The sequence below is a fragment of the Haemaphysalis longicornis genome, unplaced genomic scaffold, assembly GCF_048455015.1.
Source record: "Haemaphysalis longicornis isolate Haplotype H1 unplaced genomic scaffold, Haemaphysalis longicornis Haplotype H1 scaffold_1, whole genome shotgun sequence".
NCBI classification, from domain to species: Eukaryota; Metazoa; Arthropoda; class Arachnida; order Ixodida; family Ixodidae; genus Haemaphysalis; species Haemaphysalis longicornis.
Window position 1 is genome coordinate 443,308,044 of NW_027526203.1, and position 19,056 is coordinate 443,327,099.

General features: G+C 49.9%; 2 protein-coding genes across 9 annotated transcripts in view; one reads left to right on the plus strand and one right to left on the minus strand.

The window, feature by feature from the left end:
- The window catches only part of LOC144155869 (uncharacterized), a 115,363-nt gene that overhangs the window by 42,479 nt on the left and 53,828 nt on the right, over positions 1 to 19,056 (plus strand). The gene's annotated exons all lie outside the window — the stretch shown is intronic.
- LOC144155867 (uncharacterized) lies at positions 10,654 to 17,314 on the minus strand. 2 transcript variants are annotated; one of them, XM_077687547.1, is made up of 2 exons: positions 17,117 to 17,314; positions 10,654 to 11,376 (listed from the first exon to the last, which is right to left on the minus strand). In XM_077687547.1, exon 2 carries the CDS (start codon positions 11,364 to 11,366, stop codon positions 10,950 to 10,952), a length of 417 nt encoding a protein of 138 aa, XP_077543673.1. In that variant the 5' UTR covers positions 11,367 to 11,376; positions 17,117 to 17,314; the 3' UTR covers positions 10,654 to 10,949. The 2 variants fall into 2 exon arrangements, with proteins under 2 accessions (XP_077543673.1, XP_077543672.1); XM_077687546.1 differs by lacking the exon at positions 17,117 to 17,314 and adding an exon at positions 16,913 to 16,935.

Consider the following 19,056-nt stretch of genomic DNA (forward strand, 5'->3'; position numbering starts at 1 on the left):
GTACAGTGTGGGATTGGTTTGAAGCCGAAGCAGAGCGTGCCTCAGCGTGTGTGGACCGAGTGCTTACCTGTAAAAGATTCCTCGGGTCACTTAAGGGCAGATGGCCACCAGGGGGCCGAGCTGAATGGACGTGTTCCACGTCAGCTCTGTCTTTCCACGGCTCTTGTGGCGTAATTTCCTACAATTCCTCGGAAATAACCACGGCATCGAGTGTCCAGCGAACCTCTGTTTCGGTGGACACCTCTTCTCGAAGTCTGGACCCTCGCCCGGCCTGCAGCGGACGAGAACCCCTTCACAGGCGGGGCCGCCCTGGCCTAGGCCTAACCATTCGAACGCGGACCTCGGCACTCCTTGCGGCTCTCGGCGCCTTCCCCCTTCGCCCGGAGCAGCAAAATGGAGCGCATTGAGGTGGACGGTGAGTCTATCTCGCCCGAAGACCTAAGTGAAGCGGCTGGGTGGCTTACCAGTCACCGGCGATGGAGCGCCCGCGCTCTAGCCAAGCTAGGCCTCGCCTCGGGCGGCTGCTCCAGCAAGCCCGTCACTGCCTCCCAACCAAGCAGCAACACGTCCCGTCTAAACACGCAAGCCTATCGGTCGCAGCGCCTGTCCCGCCAGCCGCCGCTACCAAGCGAGGACATTAAAATCGTGCTGCGGCCCCGAGAAGGGCTGGACATCACCAAGATAAGCCAAGCCGGCTTGCGTGACGGAGTGTTGCGCTCGGCCGGAATAAGTTATGACGAGGCAGCGGACGATATACTTCGCACCAACGTCGTAAAAAACGTCATTGTCGCCAGCACTCCAAGCATGGTACGGGCGAAAAAATACACGGCCATACAAGAGCTCCGCTTCGGGAACATCACCTACAAAGTGAGCGCTTACGCGGCGCCACCGGAGGACACTGTCAAGGGTGTTGTTATCCACAACATCCCCGAATATGACAGTGCCGATGACATCACGCGCAGCCTCCTCTACAAGAAGAATCCTACGATTCTCCAGGCGAGACGCATGGGCCGTACTAACTCTGTCCTCATCGTCTTCGAAGGACCTAAGGTACCACACTATGTGTACTACAGAGGTGCGGAATACCGTTGCTTCATTCACAAGAGGCACGAACTGTGCGACAGCTGCGGCCGTCTAGGACATCGCTCGGACGTTTGCCCAGCGCCCGACAACAAAGTGTGCAAGATCTGCGGCACCGAGGCTCCGGCGGACCAACACGATTGTGAACCCAAGTGTGCACTGTGTGGCCGCGATCATCCTACGGGAGATAAGAAGTGCCGCCAGCGGTTCCAAACCCCATACCTTCTGAAGAAGCGGAAATGGGAGAAAAGACTACAACAGCGACTGCAGCAAGAGCAAGAACCCTGTCATCGCCGAGGACAGCAGTGTTTCTCCAATGGCATTGCGTCGTCCCTGCTCAAGTACAACGGGACCTCAGCGGATCAACGCGGACGAGACGACTCGTTCCCGGAACTCTTGCAACGTGAGCATCAGAGCCGACGGGATGGGAGCCACGGGGCAGGATCCCATGACGTCTCCTTCAGTAGTCGACACCGCTCCCGATCCACATCGCGGAGGAGGACCCTCAGCAACCCGGGGCCCAACAACCAAGGACGGCAGTCGCGATCCACGTCGCGAAACAGACGTCAAGCAGGCGGCCATTCTCAATTAAACAAGGTGAGCTGGGCGGATACGGTCTCCCAATGCAAACAAACTCAGAAAAATAATGCTTCCACAACCAACGCCTTAAAATCCCACCACTCAGATCATTCTTCCGAGACAACCAAAATCAAGCAGATGCTCGAAGAGCTAATAGCTGAAAATACTATGCTCAAAGCGAAAATCGCCAAATTGGAAGAAACAAAAACCCCTTTCGCAAGCCCCGGTGGCGCATGCCCTGGTACCCAACCGACAGACCCGGTCAGCCCGACAGCGCAGCTCGCTACTGTCAATTCACAAACCGCGCATACGCGTGCCTCTGTCGTAGAGATGGACACTGCGGACTCCACTCCCTCAAAACGTAAAGCCCAAGCGATAACCTCTGAGAGCTCTAGTGAGGCCGCAGGCGCGAGCCCGAATAAAAACGTTGACGACGGCATGCTCCGTCAGTTTGGAGAAACCCTCACCGAAACTCTTACTGAAACTCTCAGCGCCAGATTCGGAGCGATGCTGAATAAGTTCGGCGAAAACGTTGATGCCCAGATTGCCAGCCTGAAAGCTCGAATAACAGCACTAGAGAATGGAATCCCACGAGCCGGACGGGAAGTGGGACCGGGTCCCATCAAGTCCACTAAACCCTATTCCCGCCCCCCGGCGGCGGACATCCCCAAAATTGCAAATGATCATGTCCAATAGCTCGTCCAACAGAAAAAGCAAAGCCAACACCTTGATGGTGTGGCAATGGAATTGTCGAGGATTCAAAAGAAAACGTGCTCCTTTAGAACTATTCATCAAAAGCAAGAATTCGGATGAAATACCTGATGTGGTCTGTCTCCAAGAGACAGGCGTTTTTGCCCGAATGTCAAACTACAAATCTTTCAATGACCTAGAAGCTGATGCCTCTGGTGTAACAGACAAGCAAAAACCCGCAGTCAGCACCCTTGTTAGGCGAAACCTCCCAGCCCTGCGGCGCGAGACCGGGGTGGACGCGGCGTCCATGCCTCACATCCTTGTAGAAATTATCACAGACCAGAAACACTATGCCCAGAGCACGTTTATCCTTAATGTGTATAGCTCCCCAAAAAATAGTCATAAATTTAGTAAACTCTTCCGGAGAGCTGTCGAAATAGCAAGAGGGAACACACTGTTGATTGTCGGTGACTTTAATGCACACCATACGGAATGGGGCTACAAGCGGGACACCATAAAGGGGCGCAATCTATGGCTTGATGCCCAGAGAGAGGGTCTCAGCTTGCTCAACGATCCGCGGCATCCCACCCGTATTGGAAACAGTGTTAGTGGGGACACTACCCCTGACTTGACCTTTGCCAAAAACACGCGTACGGAAGCAACCTGGCTAAATACCCAGGAAAACCTCGGCAGCGACCACTATCTCGTCACTATCGGGGTAAATTCTGGGGCAGCGAAAGGAAAGTCCGGTAAAAAACTACAGCTCATCGACTGGGATGCATTCCGCGCGCTTAGAGCCGAAGCACGAGGCCCTCTGGCCGCGGGAGACGGTACTTCTGAAGTCGAAATAACAAATATTCAGAGCTGGGCAGAACAACTTATAGCGGACACAAAACGTGTCACTAAGGTTATACCGGAAGAGGCAGAGCTACAACAGGCCGACGCAAAGTTGCTGCATATGTGGGAAGCTAAACACAGCTTACACACACGACTCCAGAAGCAAAAACTCAACCGAACCCTGCGGCGACGACTGGCGGCCCTGAACCGTGATATTGAAACGTACGCGCAGCAACTAACTCGGCAAAATTGGCATAGCACATGCGATCGCATGGACTGCGAAATAGGCCTTCGCAAAACCTGGAACATCTTACGCTGTCTGATTGACCCCGAAAATAGTAAAACTACTCGAACAAACAACATCAGCATACTTCTCCATAAATTTCAGGGAACAAACACGGAATTGCTCAAAGCCATTCAGGACAGATACATTGGCGACTGCACCCGCGAGAGGCTTCCTCCGTACGTGGGCAACGAAAATGCTCTTCTTGACCGGCCCATCACTATAAGTGAAGTTAGGGGAGCTATCTTGGCATTGCGCACTCGCTCTGCTCCTGGCCCGGACGGAATTACAAATAAAATGCTCAGAAACCTAGATGACGAGTCCGTTGCAGCCCTCACACGCTATATGAACGTATGCTGGGAGACTGGGCAACTACCACCTCAGTGGAAAACGGCCATGGTCGTTATGATACCTAAACCGGGCAAAAAAATCCAGATTGAAAACCTTAGACCTATTTCCCTCACTTCCTGCGTAGGGAAACTATTGGAACACGTTGTTCTATATCGAATCACCAACTATATGGAAGACAATAGACTTTTTCCGCACTCTATGATCGGGTTCCGTCCAAAACTCTCTACGCAGGATATCATGCTCCGTTTTAAACATGACGTCATCGACGGGGAAAGCTGCTCCCCTCTAGATACCAGAGCTATATTGGGCTTAGATTTAACGAAGGCGTTCGACAACGTTAAACACTCGGCAATTCTTGACAACCTCGGCCGACTGGGCCTTGGGAAACGGGTATACAACTACGTAAGTAACTTCCTATGCGAACGCACAGCTACTCTAGCTGTAGGGGGACTCCAATCAGATGTGATCAAGCTTGGGAGCAGGGGAACTCCACAGGGTTCAGTCCTTTCCCCGTTTCTTTTCAACGTAGCCATGATGGGGCTTCCCGAAATATTGCAAAAGATCGATGGTCTCCAACACAGCCTCTATGCGGACGATGTCACGCTTTGGGTCAGCGGAGGCAGTGACGGGCAAATTCAGGACATCTTGCAACAAGGCATTGAGGCGGTGGAGCGGTACGTAAGTCCCAGGGGCCTCAGTTGCTCCTCGCAAAAGTCAGAATTGTTGCTCTACAGGCCCACTAGTAGGGGTAGACGTACCGACCCGAACCCCCCGGTTGTGAATATTTTAGCGAATGGAACGCAGCCCATCCCCACAGTGTCCAGTATACGGGTTCTCGGTCTCCGAATACAGGCCAATGGACACAACTCGGAAACCGTCCTCGCGCTCCAAAAAAGCGTGCATCAGACTACCCGACTCATATCGCGAATCGCTAACCGGCATCACGGTATGAAGGAGCACAACCTTGTTCGATTAGTTGAAGCCTTCGTCCTCAGTAGGATAACCTACGTCACCCCTTTTCTACACCTCAGAAAGGACGAAGAACTCAAAATTGACGCCCTTATTAGACGGGCCTACAAGCAGGCCATCGGCATCCCGATCACTGCTGCTCCGACCGAACGTTTCGAGGCGCTGGGGCTTCACAATACCCTTAGCGAACTAATAGAGGCTCAACGGCTGGCTCAACGGGAACGGCTTAGCCACAGCCAGACGGGTCGGCATATTCTCGGCTCCCTGGGCATCAACCACCTGCGAACAGGCAATCACAAGATACCCTTGGCTCCCGAAGTGCGCGATCAAATTCACATCCCACCGTTCCCTAAAAATATGCACCCGGTTCACAATCAGGAACGCAGGCAGGCAAGGGCGAAAGCCCTGCACAAACGATTCGGAAATTCGGAGGACGTGCTGTACGTGGACGCGGCCGACTATCCGGGTCGCAATGCTATGGCAATTGCAATAGTCAATCACCAGGGCAATTCCATCAGCTCCGGGTCGGTCCGCACGAGCGAGCCGGAGGTGGGCGAAGAGACGGCCATTGCCCTGGCAATGACGGCATCCGCAAAAATCAAATACGTGGTGAGCGACTCAAAGTCTGCTATTATAAATTACGCAAGGGGGCGCATCTCCCCAGAGGCATCTGCAATTCTAAGGATTGGGCTCAACAACATTCAGCGTTCGGGCAAGATATGTCTAATATGGGCACCTGCACACTCTGGCCTGGCTGGGAATGAATGCGCGCACGACGCCGCTCGAGGATTTTCTGACCGAGCTGGTGACGACAACAACGCTCATTCACTTCGCTGTTCGGGTAGGGATCGCCTTGTGTCCTACAGGGACATAACTAATCATTACAGGCTAGAGCGGACCCGCTTCCCCCCGGCTCATCCTACCCTCAGTAAATGGCAATCCGTGGCTTGGAGACTTCTACAGACCAACTCGTATCCCAACCCGGTTGCGTACAGTCACTGTTACCCTGGGCAATATTCTGACAAGTGCCACCGGTGTAAGGACAGGGCAGACTTAGCCCACATGCTGTGGGCTTGTCCACAGGCGACAACGTTAGGTCGCAACATCGCTACTGTAGAGCAATGGGAGACCGTATTGCTCAGCTCCGACCCAGCTGATCAAGTCTGGGCCATTCAGCTGGCCGAAGACGCTGCTAAAGCCCAAGGGCTCTTGGCCGACGTCTAGGACTACTGGCTGTTATGCAATGAAGTTTTCACTCACTCACTCACTCGGGTCACTTAAGTCTGCTTTCGTGCTTTCGCAGAAGGCGAAAGCCTGGCGATGGTTATGAACAACTTCGTTGCTGCTGCACCGAATTGACGTCTACACCGAATTAATAACCAGACCGGTATTATCGCACCAGACCGGTATTCTGCAGGTCGTGGGTTCGGATCCCACCTGGCGGGCATTTTTGCTCCACTTTCTTATTTTCCAAATGCTTTATCTTGACCAACTACATCCTCCCCTTTGCTTTCCGAGGTCTTCTTGACTGCCAATTCTTATTTCTGTCTTATATATATATATATATATATATATATATATATATATATATATATATATATATATATATATATATATATATATATATATATATATATAGCGAATCAGAAAATGGGAAATGAGGGGCTCCGTGAAATAAGACAGAAAATAAGGGTTGGCAGTCAAGAAAACCTCGGAAAGCAAAGGGGAGGTTGTGGTGGGTCATAGAAAGGGATGAAGAATTTTTTGAGTCGAAAAGAAAGTGGTGAAAAAATTCCCGCCAGGTGGGATATATATATATATATATATATATATATATATATATATATATATATATATATATATATATATATATAACAGTTTTATCAAAACCAACGCAAAATGCCTAAAAGTGCCAAAGATAGCAAGTCGCGCTGCAGTAACCACCAATTTTATGTTCCACTTTTATTGCTTTTATTGATGCTTAATGGTCTGGCGAACCCGAAACAGCACTCTAAATACTTCAGCGTGCGATAATTGATTGCATTGAACGGCTTGAAAATCGTTTGTTTCAAATTCCCGCGCTTTCATCCCAAAAGGCGCATATCACAGAATCCCGGCATGACCTCAGCGCTTATTGCGGAGGTCAAAACACTGCGGAGGCCGGTGGGGGCGTTGTTTCGACCGCACCGCCGCCGGAGCTGAACGGCTGAGCTGCCTGAAGGTGCTAGGCCTACCATCGCAGGGGAAATTCGATGACCGCTTTCAATAAAAGTCCTGATGGCGACTTATATTACTACTCCGGGCTATATTATCGCCTCTTTCCCGTGTGTGGAACTTTATTTTTGCCAACAGTGCTTTTCTGGGCAGCGGTTATCTCTGGCTACGTGCACCCGTTTGTGGAAGCTCCGGCGACCGCTCGCCGCTCGCGGGGCCGCGCGTGTGAAGTGACGTCACGAGTTTTTGACGAGCGCTGTCGCGTCTCTTTTTTTGGCTATCACGGGATGATGTCACGCTGATGTCCATTTGCTGAGTGCCGCTCCGCGCGCTATTCCGTCGGCGCGATAAATGAGATCCAATCGAAGTATGTTCTTCGCGTCGCAGGCCGCTCATATTTCAGTCAGGGTATTCTGTTGAGTAAAGGAAGCGAACTGTGCAACAATATTAACGCTGAAAATTGGTGTCAGTACTCATTTAAAGGATTACTGACACCAATTCTCCCAATTCTTTTTCCGTGTTCCCCCTCCCAAAAATAAAAAAGAATAACCTGGGGAACAACATCCGCTCCAGCCACGCTATGGGAGGTTTGCAGCCAATCAAAAATAAAAGAACATGCGTTATAACCCAAGCATACTTTTTGCTGAAAAAGCCAATTTGTAGAATGCAGACGGTTCGCTTTCGTCCAGGTCATATACCCACATGGTAACGCACGTCCACACGCGTACGGAACGCGCACATGAGCATCCCCCATACGAAAATACGTATAGAGCATGCCACTAGAACACGAGAGTGGTCACCGATCCTGCCATGCACCACTTTTACATCTCGAACGGCACACATTGCTTGACCACATGGCACTGAGGAGCAGCGTCCAGAAGAACAACGCAGCGGTTCTTCTGGGCTTGAAGGGGTACTGGCACCACTATTCTATCTCCGGCGGTTTCTTATTTTGGATCAGACGAGTCCTGTCATCCATAAAAAGACTACAGCGCACGAATACGGACTGGCCAGCATGTTGCAACTTATGAATTAGAGCCATTCATAGCATCGTTGTCAATTTCGGTGCAGGTAGCTGCTGTGGGCCATGCTGACGTCACTTGTGTCAAGCAAGTCTTGTCATCGGCTTCGAAAGCATCCGTTCGCGACCACCTATTCCCGCTTCCAGCCTAGCTCGATTACAAATGAGTCCAGGCGCATTCCGCGGGTTTGAAACTGGCCAGAAAGGTGGGTCGGCGGGGCGAACTGGCACAAAGGACATCACAAACCCCGCCAAAAGGTTTTGTGTTACGTTTGCCGTGCACGCGCATCTCGCCTTCGTTTCCGATTACATGCACGCGTGTCGATGGAGGAGAGGGACAATCTACTCCGAGCTTGAAGAGCTGTAACCTTCAATGTTGCACTTCGCCTTAAGCTAGTTTGACGCCAAAGCAATGAGCCGCACTGTTTCCAGGTGCCCTATTCTCGACTCCATAAATGCACTGTGAATTCGCCATGTTTTTTTTTTTTTAGTAAGCAAAACGTGATCAGTCAGTGACGTTTGTACGTATAGATATGACGAGATGCAGTGTAATTTGACGCTTGCTTATAAAGATCCTAATCCATATATATGAAATATTGCGCATAAAAGATATAAAAATACTTGACATGTCTCATAAAAATAGGACGGCAGCTGAGGCTGACAAGAGAAACACATCTTTTAAGGTTAAAATTGGCGTAAACACCACAAAGCGATCATGTAACTTTGATTCCAAAGCTACAAAAGCGAGTGAAAGGCGTGTGTAAGGTAATCTTGTTTGCCGTATCTATTTATTTCTTTCACTCGCTTTTAGTAACATAGTTGAGCTCTCTTCTTCAATGAAAGTTTTCTTACATCATCACCTTCCCGGCCGTCACGCTATCGTCTGCTGTTATGTTACAGGTTTATGGCGTGACTAGAGAAAAAGACGGCCGTGACGATCGGTTGCATGACGCGGCAAGGACCGTGAAACGCTACACCTGATGACGCCAGAGCTTACTGATGCCGCCGATTCACTGATTCGTCAAGCTAGAACTCAATCAGCGCAGTAATGAGTAAAACAGTCAGTTTTTATTGTTATTTTTCTCTTGAATTCGATCATGTGACTCACCAGCTTACTAGGAGTGTGAACAAATGTCATGCGTTGGGTTCTTTGTAATGGAGAGACTTGCACTGCCCTCTTACGTTGCTGTTACGCCAAACAAATAATTGCTATTTTATTGCCAAACATAAAAACAAAATACGGGACGTTATTTTTATGCTCCGTTATCGCTGACTTGGAAGCAGTCAAAACTATTATTTCTTTCGTTAGAAAACAGTTTTACACACGCGTCGTGCGAAACTACACCTGCTGCGAATTCACGGGGACTTTACGGCGCCCAAACTCCGTGCAATTTTTTGCCCTATTTCACAGCGACAACAGCCGCCATTTGCAAGCTGCTACGTAGCATCACGTCATTTTCACGCAGGCTGAGGTTGCCAATGCGTGACGTAAACGTTCTCGCCAACTATTTATATTATGCCATGTCTTCGCCGCCAATCACAAAGAGGGCATGACTTAAAAGTCATATTAGAGAGTATGCTCCGTCAGTTCCGTGTTTACCGGGACCCGACTGGGCACTTGCACATTCGTTCCGATAGGGTGGATTAGTTCCGCGGGTCGGGCCTCGCCATGCGCGCGCATTCGTTACGGTGGGGGATGTCTTCCTCGCCGTCCCCGCTGGCGCAGGCGGGTACCAGACAACACGGTACCAACGGAGCACACGGAGGGCTAAAACTATTGTTGAATAGCAAAGACAGTAAGGCATGTTGTTGGGCTAGTTGGTAATCATACTTTTGCTTAAAACTGCGCATACGGACGGGATAAGGAAATCAGTCTGCGCCCGTCCTGTCTCTCCTTCCTTGTCCTTCCGTACGCGCAGTTTTTAAGTATCAGCAAAGACAAGCCCACATTGTCATGTCTGCTGCATTTCGTCTAGTTTTTCGTTGCCAGCCAAAAGTTATGCGCTTTAGTAGAGAGCAATTAGGTAAACGTTAAAACTTTGGCTAATGAACATCATGAGACGTCAAAACTTTGGCTAATTGAAACGTCAAAATGACGAACGCACGCACAACCGCTTTGTCAGCCGGAAGCACGTGGCCAAAACTGAAAGCCAATGTCCCGTATTCCAGTGAATTCACAGTGCACGGCGAATTTATGAAGCCGAGAATACGGCCACAGGTTTCAAAACTGCGGCAATAATAAAGGTTTAAATTTCTTCTAAGGGACATTTGCCGCCCATCTTTGAATCGCAGGAAGGCGTTGTCTAACTTCGGTGTCAGCAATCGTTTAAAGAAGTGCGATAGATGTTCGAGTGAGCTTTTACAGGAACGAACAGAAATAAAGAGCGGCAGCGCAGCTTGTGCCTCAACAGTAGGAGCCTTTGTCTGGTGGCAATACTTTTGCCGCCACTCGCGCCATACTGTTACGCGTGAAGGAAACAGACTGGGACCATGTTGCTAACATAGGACCTTGCGGCAAAACAATTCAGCCACATTACACACGGGCACTGTTGTCTCTACGGGGGCAAGTTCGTCAAAAGACAATGCAAGGGTGAGCTCAGTAACGTTGGCTCAAGGAAAAGACGAAGCGTTTGCAGGGGGAACGACAGGCCTCATTTACTTTATTTACACCATAAATACGTATTTACACGTTATCGACGTATGACATGTGTGAATGCACAGTTGAAGGTGGCGACAAAGCTGCAGTGAAGCGTGCACGCCGGCGGCACGCATGGGGCGCGGTCAAAGTCCACCTGGGGCGAGACAGCTACCATGTCCGCACAGTCACGTTAGCACAGTGGAGCCCGGAGTATGAGAGGTGTGGTGGAGATCAGGACACGCACTGGAGTACGGCGGAATGGGCGCCACGCATACGGAGCGGCTCGGCTACATGACGGCTATGACAGGCGCCGGTGCGTGGAAGGCCGGGACGATGGGCGCGCAGTAGGCGGCGCAGTGCGTGGCGGGCCGCACGGGGGGCGTGGCGGTCTGCGGGCGCACTTTCTCCACTGCGATGCTCTTGTAGTCTGGCTGCGGCTTGGCCACCAGCACGGTGCACAGGAACTCCTTGGGCATGGCGTAGCGGATCACAGGCGGTCCCACGAAGCCTCGCTTGGCCTCCTTCGGGTAGACGAGCACGTGGCAGAGGCCGAACAGCGGCAGAACGATCAGCGGCAGGAAGGCCGGGTGCACCACGACCGTCAGGTAGGTGCCCACCGTCGCCAGCGTGGCCATCACGCCGGCCCCCAGTACGACCCGGCCGGTCCGCATCCGAGTCGACCACCTGGACGTCTCGCTCGCCATGGACCGCGACCTGGAACGGACCGACCGTACTGCAAACCGCGCACGCAAACCACTAAGCTCTCTTTTGCCCGTCTCCCAGTTTAAATAATCACAGAGGGCGCTGCACACACTGATAAGGTGTCTGCCAAGCAGGGCGGCGCTGTTCGCATCCTCCCCCTCTTACTCGAACTTATCTTCTGCTTTCTCGTAGCAGTCATACAGACACTACCGAGAGGTTAATCGGGTTTGTCGGTTTACATAAAGGCAGCAACACTTTCTTGACCATCTTTATCGCCACGTTTGTCTTAGCTGCTAGTTATCTACACAGTTCCGTGCTTTGCAAGCCGACTGGACGTTCTAGTTTGCTCGGAGTAGGCGTGTTCGTGTGAAGCCTCCATTTTTAACATAAGTTCCCAGTAGTGGCGCTCTCCTCCCTCCGCCTTTCCGCTTGATTTCTCATTTATGTTTTACTGAAAATGTTGTTCCCTCTTTAGATAAAAATAAACGCCTTAGAAGCACGTTTCTGTGCTATTCAATTGGCTCGATTAGTGTCACTAGATAAGGTTACAGAGCATCGGCACTCTTTTCTCTTATTGTTCCGTGCCGCCGCCGTGATCATTGGTCAGTTCGCATCACGTGACATTTGTTTACACTGCGACGGTTCATGGGCACCGCCGCGTTGTTGTTTATGCGCTTTCTGTCGGTCAACTGTGGTAGTCTCAGCTTGTCCTCCCTGCTCTGCGGCTGCGCGCGACTGGCGTCCTTCCGAACGTGAATCAAAGATAACGCGTTCCGCAGTATTTCAGCTGCAGAAGTCTGTCCGAAGATGCCGTGTTGCTGCGTCTTCGGCAGTGTTCTTTACAAATGACCTCGTCACAGTTAGCGGTGCGGCCGCAGAAGCGGCAATCTGGAACACCGATAAACACCAAAATGGCCGCCATTGCTCACTTGCGTGCCTCAGTGACGGTACTCTGAATCTTATCTGGTGACACTAGGCTCAATGTAACAGGATCGGCAGACACACTTAGGACAGCTTACATGCAAGAATACCACAGCGTTACACTTCCGCGGGTGAAATGTTTTAATTACAGTAATTACTTGTGCCGGTATTGTTTTGTATTAAGGCAACGCGCCACGTGTCTGGTTGCGCGATGCCTTTTACCTGCACGCAACACGTATCGACGTGATGTGAACGCTGATGACAGGAAGACCGCTTAGCGAGCGTGGCAAAGGTTAATTTATAGTGAGTTAATTGAAACGAGTGGATATATGTATATATATATATTTGGCTGAGTGTATCCGGTTTTTTGAACACTCTCCGCTAGAGTGGGCGAAACTCAAGCTCTCGGCCAGGGGCTGCAGCAATTATGTTTTTTTTTCTTTTTTCATTATACCTAAACGATGGTCATCTGTTTTGCTTCGGCCATTTTGCTATGGTAAAGCTTCCACAAACTATCTTCACTTGAAGACCGTACAGTTACCTTCCGGACACCGCTGAGAAAGGCTTCCCATTAATGCCGGGCCATTGGAATGAGAGTGAAAAAGACGTACAATCATAGGCGTGCGCACAGGGGGGGCAGGGGGGGCGGCCGCCCCCCCTAATCATCTGAAGGGGGGCGCCAAATTTGCCCCATACTTTGCCGATGTAACACATGAAATTAAAAATTTCTGCTCAGAAATATTTTGTGTATTGCAATTCCATCGCATTGAAATAAAAATTTTACGAACATCCCTCTTTGCACTGCGTTCGGACCGCTAGGCCTTCAGTGGGAAGAGGTCGGGAGTTGATATAAGGGAGGGGGGGGGGCGCGCAGCGCTAAGACTTTGCCCCCCCTAATCGAGAACTCTGCGCACGCCTATGCGTACAATGATATTTCCCACACTCTCTCAATGCGTGCGGTGGGAAGAGGTCGGGAGTTGATATAAGGGAGGGGGGGGCGCGCAGCGCTAAGACTTTGCCCCCCCTAATCGAGAACTCTGCGCACGCCTATGCGTACAATGATATTTCCCACACTCTCTCAATGCGTGCGGTGTTCTGCGCACAGCCGTGATCGCATGGAAATCCCGCGAAAGAAGCGCCTCCGAGTAGTTATCGTAAAGTTGGCCATAGCCTAGCTGTTAGGCTCAGAAACGGACGCATCCGCGCGGCTTCTAGAGTCTCGTGCCCCATCCGCGGAAAGTTAAAAGCAAAGAATGAAGGAACAACAACGAAAACTCTATAATAATATTTTCCGAGGCTGCACCCATAACCGAGGAGATGCATCTCCTGGCTTTAGCCAGCGTAAACCTCCAGTTGTATACAGGCCGCTTTTTCTCTTTCGCAGCTAGAGGCGCTACCTAGACCCTTCTTACATTCTGCAGCTTCCATGTCTTGTGTAGCCGGCTCCAGAAAATTCCGCCGGGCATGTATGTTTGTTTTTCGAGATGCAGATATGTGTGCTACGGAAGAAGAAGAAAGCGTTCTGGTACGCGCAACAGGCTGGAAGTAAGAAAATTGTCTGGGTGAAGACTAACAAAAAATCCGTGAGAAACGGATGCCTAACGAAAACTAATCATTGAGGAAATATTAGCAGTCAACATACTACTGTCGCCGAAGCGGTGTCAACAAAAACATCTAATGATTGTGCGTAAAATTACCAGGCATTCTTACAGGCTGTAGGCGGCCTCTGCGGTCCGATGCATGGATGCAAACGGCATAAATCGAGAAAATGAGAGGCAAAAATTGCTTCCGGACATCAAGAGCCGTACTTTATGTCTAAGCTGGGCTTCACACTAGCTGCAGAGCTCAGGGTTATGGAAGACAACTTTTGCCATGTATAAAGTTGGAGAGAGAACATGTGCGTGTGTGTCAGACTATTTATACGAAGGGCTGTTTCTGTTAGAAGTCAGTCTTATGTCCAAATAGATGAAGTGTGGGCTGAGGAAAGGGTTTTAATGCGGGAGCATTAAGTGGCTAATGGAGCAAAAAGCCTCCGTCCAACAAGCGTGCAGTTATGGCCCTATTCTGAGCTGTTCGCCACTCCATGCGTTTCCTCGACTCGCCTTTAGATGCGAAAATCTCTTCCAAGGAACTCCTCGACTGGAGGCTCGAGTGGAGGAGGAATTCAGAATGCCAGGGTTATTTTCATTCGCGGCGACGCGTTCCACAGCGCATGTCTCAGAAATAAAAGCCAAAGAAAAGTTGCGTCCGCTTCTAGGCAACGCCTCGGCCAGCGCAGAGCCACACGTGGAAAAGCGGACAGGGTGGAGGCGGCGGCCGCTGTATGTCCTCACGCCGTGCTACGCACTCCCTAACGCTTCCTTCACCCAGCGGCGCACCAGTCACTAACGTTCCAGGGTGCTCTGCGCGATGCAGAACGCCCTGCGGCGTTCAATTCGACATTTGTGTTTTCGCATTCACAACTTATCAGAAATGTTTGGGTGTGCTCCGAGCTTTTCTTTCTGACGCAGATTGAACCATATGAATCAGTGTGTATAAACGGAAACTACGTAATCTCCAAACTTGAAAACGAAGTGGGGGGCTTGCATCTGCTTGCGTAAATATATTCTTAAATGAGGAGGACTGTGTCCTCCGGTAGTAGAAGCTAGTCGTCTAGTAAAGCGGTTAACTGCTCAGCTATGTCTCACGGACTTGTACATTTATATCCCATAAGAAAGGATAAAAGTTGCATAAAAATGTTGGCGCAACTGTTACTAGATATCAGAAACAGTAACGCTGAAACAGTTCACGAAAAATAATGTTAGAGAGTTTTAGCTGACCGTTTTCGGCGGCCCGCTCCGCGCAACCGCCGTTAGCGGGCAAGCACGCCCCGCATGCGTAATTAATGGCGTCCCGCGCGGGCGAGAAGATTTATCCTTAACGGGAGAACAGAAAACAATGGGACAGACATTTTTCTCCCTGGTTCAGTGTTCCTCATTTGCTCGGCTCGGCATCTGCAGGCATCAAGGGCAGAAAACTAAAGTGGCCGCTCATCTGATGTCCTTTGTCGGCTCAAATGCGAGCACGCACCGAGCACCTGAGCAGTTTTTGATGGAAACGGAACTTAAAACGCATATCGGCATTCATGCAGTCACTCACACAATTCGAGTTATGCCTTTTGAGCAAATTTAAGCGTAAATTAATTTGAGAACGACTCAGCGGGCAATGGAGCGGAAAATGATAGGTGTAAAATTAAGGGACAAGAAGAGAGCGGAGTGGGTCAGGGAACAAACACGTGTTAAGGACATATTAGTAGAGATTACGAAAAAGAAATGGACGTGGGCAGGGCATGTAATGCGAAGGCAAGATAACCGCTGGTCATTAAGGGTTACAGAGTGGATCCCTAGAGAAGGCAAGCGTTGCAGGGGGCGGCAGAAAGTTAGATGGGCAGATGAGATCAAGAAGTTTGCGGGAATAAATTGGTCACAGTTGGCACAGGACCGAGGTAATTGGAGAATAATGGGAGAGGCCTTTGCCCTGCAGCGGGCGTAGATAGGCTGGTGATGATGATGATGATGATGATGATGAAGCGTGATGGAAAGCGCTCTGAAGTAAAATGGAATGCCGGCTCGGGTGCTGCTTCCGTAATGCGAACACTTCATGGGGTCGGCAACATATTTAGCACGTTGAACAAAGCTGCGTCACTGTATATGAAAGCGGCCAACCTATGCTCTGAAAATACCGTCCTTGTGTGTGAATCACCACAGTGTACTTGAGTGAGAAATCGCTGCGTCCAAGGGAGCATATTTCACGTATAACCAGGACGCGTACATACTGACAGATCTGATCTGTACTGTGACGTCACGAAACGCAAAGCGTCATGCACGAGTTGCGCGATGTCACAGTGCAAAAAGCATTTTTCAACATGAAAAGTTGCTGGCAATTTATGGGCATCGGGCTGAGACACTCACGGGTATTTGTAGAGCGCAGTTATAATAGTATAGAAATAATGACAATAAATTAGGTTTATTAAAACGCACGGATACAGGGACTGGCTTTTGTGCTGGCGTATCAATAGTAAATAAACAAGAAATATAAGAAGCAACAAAGCAGCACTATAGATAGTAAGCCGCATATTGAAGGAGCGTATGTACATAATGCATTTGTAAGACAGAGCAACATAAGAAATCAAGTAGAAAACAGAGCCATGTACAGAAACCACATACAGCTGCTTTTACACGAGTGCCACAGTTCCCTAAATTAGGACAGCAATAGTCACCTCGCCAGAAAAGGAAATGACGCACTGAATAAACATCTATGCAGACTAGTAGTTAACGGCACATGCATTCCACAGAATAATCCGAGCACCGAAAGTTCAAAACCAAAATTTTCATAAAGTGTGTGCCTGTATACAAAACAAAGAATAAATAAAATAAGTATAATGACAAAGCTTTAATCATGCTTTAGAAAATTAGTAATCGTCAGTAATCTTTAATGAACAAACAAGAAAGAAATTGCATTGCAGAAAAATTAACAATGAATACATTGAAACAGTATAACCTGATTAACTTCAGGGGTAAGCTTCGCCGCTATACTAGTTCGAACGTACATGACGATGAAAATGAACTCTCCCGACTCCAGTACCGACCTGTACATGTGAATGGTGGTCACCGAGTGTGGACCAGCGAGAGTAGATTGGGCAATGAATCTGTGTGTTGGTTCTTACGTCATCGAAGTGCAAGAAAATGAGGAGTACAATAAAGACAAAGGGAGTTCACCACGCTAGCGAACTTCTGCGAATTAGTAAACGCCAGGCCAGCCTAAATGCTCTACCACGGAAAAGCGAACTGACCTCAAATGTGCCAGCCAGCCGCAGCCTTTGTCACCGGGAAGGAAGACGGTCTCTTTGCGGGAAGAACATGCGTGCTCGAGTCCCGGGTCCTCAGACGACAGTCGTGTGGCTCGGGGCGCTCGGCCGCCGGGCTATATACGCGGCGGTCAATGCGCGCACATGGTGTAGGGCGCCCCGAGCGAGCCGGCGATAGCACGCCAGTTCCAACTAGACCGCGTAAGGACGGCAGGGGAGATTGTTTTTAAGGGCGCCCTCCAAGCTGCGCGTTCTCTTCCCCCCGAGAGGACTCCGAGATAGCCCCGCGTCGTCGGGCGCGTCGACAACCCCTTGTGCGAGGGGCGCCCTCTCCGCCGCCACCCAAGCCCTCGGGCGCCGGTCATCGCCGGCGACGCGCCGACACATCGCTGTGGGCGACGAAGCCAGCCCCGTATATCAATGCTTGGACAAATCATGGCCGGCTTTTACTGGCCTTGCCGCGATAATGGTGGAACCCCCCTGCGTGTGTTGTAAACGCGCTACGTATCTGTCAGAGGCGCGCTGTCTCCCCGCCGGATTATGGGCGAAAGCCGCGAGCGCGGTGACTTCGAATGAATTGCCCTCGGCGACGGAATAAAACCGATCACGCTGTCGGTTCCTGTAGCGCCCGCTATTTGCCCTGTGCATCAGTGCAACGCGGAAATTGGGTGGTAAAAGCGGAAACCGGATGTCCGGAGGGCGAGAGAAATGGACCTAGGTCTCAGTTAACTGGTTGCTGGGCGCTAAATTTGATCGCCTGGGCTCCTGTTGACGTTTCCTCCGAAACTCGCTACATAGGATTATTACAACTTCTTCCAAACTAAAATTCAGCTGACCTGGCTGCTTTCGGTGACAGCCATATCGTCCGCTGCTGCCAGTGTTGTCGGCGCTACCAAAAAAAGTAACTAAACGCTTTATTTCTTAGCTTCAACAGAAAGAAACGTGTTACGGCCCTAGGTTACCTCTGAATGAAAGTACCGCGTTACCTTTACCCTTAAAAAAGTAACTCAAGTTACTTTGTCGTTACTATTTTCTTCTCACGAATTAAAAGCCCCTGAACTGTAATCATTACTGGCTAGCGCGAAAACAGTGCCATAAAAAAAAACGGTATTTGCTCGCAGGAACAAAAGTTAGATCATGAACAGTTGTATACGTGATAGTGCCTCGCGCAGCTTCGCTTGCTCGCGGTAATCAACAGAAGCATAGCCTCGCAGTGACAGGTGCAATAAAACAGCGTTTATTTGCGAACTTTTTAGTGCGATTAGCAGTTTTGGGTTACTTCATCCAGTTTTTGGTCGGTAAATATCGCTGGCGTCGTTTTTCCGTCAACGGGCACGGGAAAACGATGCGATTACCTTCGAAAAGGAGGGTGAGTGAAGACAGTTCAGTTCGTTGTCACAAACCTGACCCACAAGTGGAAAAAATGCTAACCGCATCACGTTACACTCATCACAGACGGGCTCGGCCTAATTTTTTAAAACGCGTAAGCATTTCGATATAGACTCAAGGAAGAAACCCGCGTGTCCGCCTGTGACGTTTGATGTGTAACACTTTCGCCGCATACGAGAGTGCTATTATTAGAAAGCCCTAAGGAGATGATAATTTCCCATAAGGTCGTCTATATAGCTCGCCCTAAGAGTGTTTTCTTAGCAATGCATGTGTATAGCACTGAAGCCGACTTTAAAGGGTGTATGTGTAGATCATCGTAGGGATGCATGGGGCCTAATGGAGGTATTTAATTAATAAAAGGCGCTCGGCCTTCATACTTTGATGTCACACTCCCTATATTGCCCCCTGAAAAATTGCCTTCCCAGCAATGCATTCGCGTATAGCTGTGAAGCCGCCCTTAAAGGGGTACTGACACAAAATTTTGAAGGCGAGATAACTTCTGAGATAGAATGGTGTGAACACATATACACCATCTG